The sequence below is a fragment of the Adiantum capillus-veneris genome, chromosome 8, assembly GCF_014529385.1.
Source record: "Adiantum capillus-veneris isolate H3 chromosome 8, ASM1452938v2, whole genome shotgun sequence".
Taxonomy (NCBI): Eukaryota; Viridiplantae; Streptophyta; class Polypodiopsida; order Polypodiales; family Pteridaceae; genus Adiantum; species Adiantum capillus-veneris.
Window position 1 is genome coordinate 14,880,228 of NC_140938.1, and position 5,217 is coordinate 14,885,444.

General features: G+C 42.9%; 1 protein-coding gene across 1 annotated transcript; it reads right to left on the reverse strand.

Moving 5' to 3' along the window:
• Positions 1-1,348: 1,348 nt before the first annotated feature.
• Positions 1,349-5,005, reverse strand: LOC147451713 (pentatricopeptide repeat-containing protein At5g39350-like). Its single transcript, XM_086517597.1, has one exon. It carries the CDS (start codon positions 4,989-4,991, stop codon positions 1,668-1,670), a length of 3,324 nt encoding a protein of 1,107 aa, XP_086373723.1. The 5' UTR covers positions 4,992-5,005; the 3' UTR covers positions 1,349-1,667.
• Positions 5,006-5,217: the final 212 nt, after the last annotated feature.

Here is a 5,217-nt window from a genome sequence, read left to right on the forward strand (position 1 = left end):
GATTGAAGACATAAAGTACTTGAACAGCAAACATCATTGTCCAGTACCAAACAATCATTTACTTTACTCGAATAGAAATAAAAATGCTCGCAATCTTAGAATTTTTCATAAAATGAAAGGAGATGCACAAACTCTAAATGCTATAGACACACGCAACTCACTGTGAAGTAGAACATTACAAATAACAAATGATCCCAAGCTTACTACATATCTCTATACAAAACTTAGCCTCAAAATCAATATAGTCGTGGAGATCTATGCCAGTAACCTGAACATTCTTGATGGTTTAGTAACTGGATTGACCGAATTTTCATGAATGCTTTCAATGCATCGATCCACCAAGTGCTTTGCATATGCTTTGACAACCCTAAAATAGAGGAAAAAAACGTTATGAAAATAAGCATTTCTACTTGAATAACATTTCAAAAAACTAGATGCCAATTCAAAAAAAAAAAACACGAGTTCCAAATTGGCAAAAACCTAATTAACACTATATCAAAGATTCAATTTCCACTTCAACCCACCCATGCACGAACCATAAGTAAGTCACAAAGCTTAACACTCAATACATTTACTTTTAACCCACCTATGCACTAACTATATGTAAGTCAAAAAGCTTAACACTCAATACACTTTTAACCCAAAAAGTATCAAATACACTCCACTTTTACGTATGAAAGACCCAAACAACATAAACCTCCTAGAGAGATAACGCATAAAACAATCCAATACTAGCCAAAACAGGGACTCATGGTAGTATCTTGTGCATAATCCTGATCCAGTAAGTTTGGTCCCTTTAAAAGCCCTCTGACATGGGCATTTGCGAGCCTCTGTCGCACGGAATGGAAGAGCTAGAAATGTCCAACAAAGTCTGAGCAAAAGCAACGACCCTCGTAATCCAGCAAAGAGAAAATCCCATCCTGTGGAGAGTCCCCTCAAGAAAACCCCGATCTACTCTAGTCAAAATGTTGTACACAAAAGGTAGGAAAGTAATAGACTCCATTACCTGAGCAAAGTAGCATCTCCTCCCTTAGGTTTAATCTGAGACTCCACGAAAGGGATGCCAGCACCTGGCCAGTGTCAACTATATGTTGAAAGCCCTGTGGCAACAGAATAGTCAAAGCATCCCAGTAATCCAAGAATAACTGGCGAATGAGGCCATCATCTCCAAGGCAACATGCAGGATCAATGCCAACCAAGGTATCATGCATCTCTCTCTCTCAAAGGACATTTTTGCCTTTTGACGACATTAATAGAACATTTCATTCCTCTCACACACACGCACAGACATACACTTTTCATGATAAATTGTTGCTTATAAGAATTTACACACGCCAAAAAAGACACATAAGCACAAGCTACCCAAAATCTATTTCAGCAATTTTTTCAATACATAGAGTAACAGGAAATTCTTGTGTACAAGATATGACTGTCTTGCTTGGCAAGAGTCAAATGAGACCAATTGAACTACAAAAGGTTACTGTTCACACATATTCCAAACACATCATTTTGGAAAGGGACTGGTTTGCTGGAGAATACATGCCTCGTAGGTTTGTGAGTTCATAAATACCCCATGTTCCTTTCGAGCTACATCCGAAGAAAGAATTCGAATTATTCTTTTCTTTTCTTTTTTGAAAGAGCTGGGGGGGGGGGGGGGGGGGCAAGGGCTATATCCCAACATTGGCGTATACATTAGACATCATTACATAAGCAGTTGCATCCTCAGGCTGCATTTTCACAGCATTCTGAAAAGCTTCTTCACCAACTTCACAATTTTGATGTATTCTGCATGCACCGAGCAAGCACAACCATATGGCCAGATTAGCCTGTTTTGGTAACACTTTGAGCATGCTTTGCAGCCTCTTGAAGTCTCCTGCTCGCCCAAGTAGATCCACCAGGCTGCCATAATGTTTCAGATCTGGAACAATAGTGTTGTCTTTCATCATGGACTCAAAATAATCTAGACCTGCGGCAACAAAGCCATCATGGGTGCATGCTGAGATGACAGAAGTACATGTCACTGTGTCAGGTTCTATACCAATATCTCGTAGCCCAGAAAACATCTGTAGGCTTGTCATGGAGCTTCCACCTCCTGCATAGCCACTAATGCAAGCATTCCAGGACACAATGTTTGACTCTGCAAGTCCATCAAAGAACGCATGAGCATCAAACATGCTTGCACAGCTTCCATACGCATGAATCAGAGTAACTGCTAAGGAGGGCACTTGATCGTATCCAGCACTGAGTATTGCAAAGTGCAGGTGTTCACACGACGTCAAACTTCCCGACGAAGCACTGGCTTGTAACATGCACATGAGAGTAACATCATCCAAAATAACCTCTTGCTTTTGTATCTGTCGATAAATCTGAAATGCCTTCTCTCCTAGGCCCTGCTCAATGCATGCTGAAAGCAAAACATTCCATGACAGTATGTTGCAATCTGGAATTGCATGAAAAACATCCTCAACTTCCATTAAAGCTCTACACTTGCCATACATCCTCATAAGAGTGTTGCCCACAACCAGCCCAGATGCATAACCCTCCTTTCTTGCGTCTGCATGCAATGCCTTTCCCAAATTTAGAGACCTCACCTTAACAGCTTGCCCTTTCCAGGATACTGCGTCCTCTCCCTCTGCCAGTAGGCGGCATGCTTGCAAAGCCATTGTAAGTGTCAATTGGCTGGAGGAGGGTCCTTCACCCTGCATTTGTCTATACAACTGGAGAGCCTTTATTCCTTCACCTTGCTCAACATAAGCTGACAATAGAGCATTCCATGAGACTGCATCGCGTTCAGACAATGCTGTGAACAAATTCTCTGCTTCAGCAATAGCTCCACATTTGGCATACATAGATAAAAGAGCGGTTCCAACAAAGGGATGTGTCACAAAACCCTGCTCCCAGGCGTCATTATGTAAAGCCTGTCCTATATGCAATGCAACAGGCTTGGCTGATCCTCCCTCTGTAACAAAAGGTGGTTCATGCTCTGCAAAGAGGCTACATGCTTGAAGGGCGATGACGAGTGCAATGAAACCTGGACGAAAAAATTCCTTGCATAAAAGTCCATAGAACATTAGACCTTTGTCTCCTTGGCCACAATCAACATATGCTGAGAGCATAGCATTCCCTGTGACAATGTTGCGTGTAGAAAGTGCTCCACGGACATGCTCTGCTTCTTTAATGGCTCCACACTTTCCATACATACTGATAAGCGTGTTGCAAACAATTGAATCCGCTGTGAAATGCAACTTGCATGCATCAGCATGCAGAGCCTGACCTATCTCAAGACACGTGTCTTTTGAGGGTTTGCATTTAGAAAAGATAGTTTCACGGTCCTCTACAAGGGTGCCACATGCTTGAATGGCCAAGACAAACGTGAGCTGATTCAAAGTTCTACACTCTTTTTGCATCTGACAAAACAAATGCAATGCCTTAACTGCATTTCCCTGCTCAATAAAGACTGTGAGCATTGCATTCCATGCAACAACATCACGGTGTTGCATCGACAAGAACACATCCTCCGAATCTACAAAAGCACCACACTTACCATACATACCCAAGAGGGCTGTAGCAACACAGGCATTTAAAGCAAAGCCAGCCCGCCGAATATCATCATGTAACGCTCGTCCTATTAATAAAGGTGTTCTCATTGTTTGAGAGCCTTCAGAGTCGTGAGCTTCTTTGCTTTTTCCTGCAAGAATACCGCACGCCTGAATTGTCATCAGATAGGTTAACTCATGTGGCTGTAATCCCTCCTGATGCATCTTTCTGTAAAGAGTCAAAGCCTTCTCTCCTTTCTGATGCTCCACAAATGCTGAAAGCATAGCATTCCAAGACACAACGTTGCGATGTACCAATTGGCTGAAAACATACTCTGCCAAAAAGACATCTCCACTCTTGCTATACATAGTTAAAAGCGTGGTACCAATGTGAACATTCAAAATAAAACCTTTCCTGTGTGCATCAACATGTAGTGCATGTCCAATCTCGAAAGGAATCTGTTTCACTGTTTGACCTTCAGTGTTAGAGACATTTTCATTTTCTGCAAGGATACAACATGCTCGAAGAGTAAAAACGAATGTATGCTCATCTATGCTCACACTTTCATCCAGCATTTGCCGATAGAATCTCAGTGCTCTCTCTGCTTCACCCTGATCAACATAGGCAGAGAGCAAGGCATTGCATGAAACAACACAACATTCTGACAAAGAAGTAAAGACATTCTCTGCCTCCGCAATATCACCACATTTTCCATACATGCTAATAAGCGTGGTGCAAATGAATCTATCTGAAGAAAATCCGTTTGCACGAGCTTCCCCATGTATGGTTCTACCCTGACCAAAGTCCAGAACATTCCCACAAGCTTTAAAGAGGCTGACATAGGTTAAGTTGTCTGGATTTACACCATCCTGTCGCATACATTGATACAATTCAAGCGCTTCTTTGCTGCGTCCAAAATCAACGCAGGAAGAGATCATGGCATTCCATGAGAAGATTGTCCGAGAAGCCAAGGTACCCATGAGTTGCTTAGCCTCATCAATGGCGCCAGACTTCGCGAGGGTGACTACCATGTAATCCCCTAATATGCCAGCCAGTGGGACCTGATGAAAGGCAAGATGTGCATGTATCTGCAGAGCTTGAGCCAGAGCCTTATGTTTTATGCAGGCTTTTAGAAGAGTCAAGTAGGTGTGGTCGGAGGCAGCCATGTCCATTTCATGAAGCAGATCCAGCACAGCAGGCAACTGCCCATTCTCACAAAGCTTGAGAAGGCGGCGCTCAAATTCCCTCTGCCGCTCAGATGTACTTGTTTTGGCAGAGAATAAACGGGCAAACAAAGCTCGTCTGTCACATTTCAGCAGTTGAGGAATCAAAGCACTGTTGGGATAAACATGCTTATGACACCGATGGTGGGGAAATAGCTGAGAGCTTCGCCGAAGTAGGTAACACCGGGTACAAAGAAGAAGATTCCTCATAGACGAGCAAGTTCTAGACATGTACAAAGACCTGCGTCATTGGTTGTACAATGCATAGCCGCAAAACCAGAGCAATCTCCTTTTCTTCTTCTTCTTCTTCTTCTTCTTGAAAAGGGTGCACAGCTGCTTCAGCCTGTGCATAGCGATTCTCTTTTGAGAAACTCTCTTTGCATGCATCTGCGGCCAACAGTAAGGAAGACGATGCTCAGCTGTGCCTGATCTCGCAATGCAAAAGCCATCGTTGTCC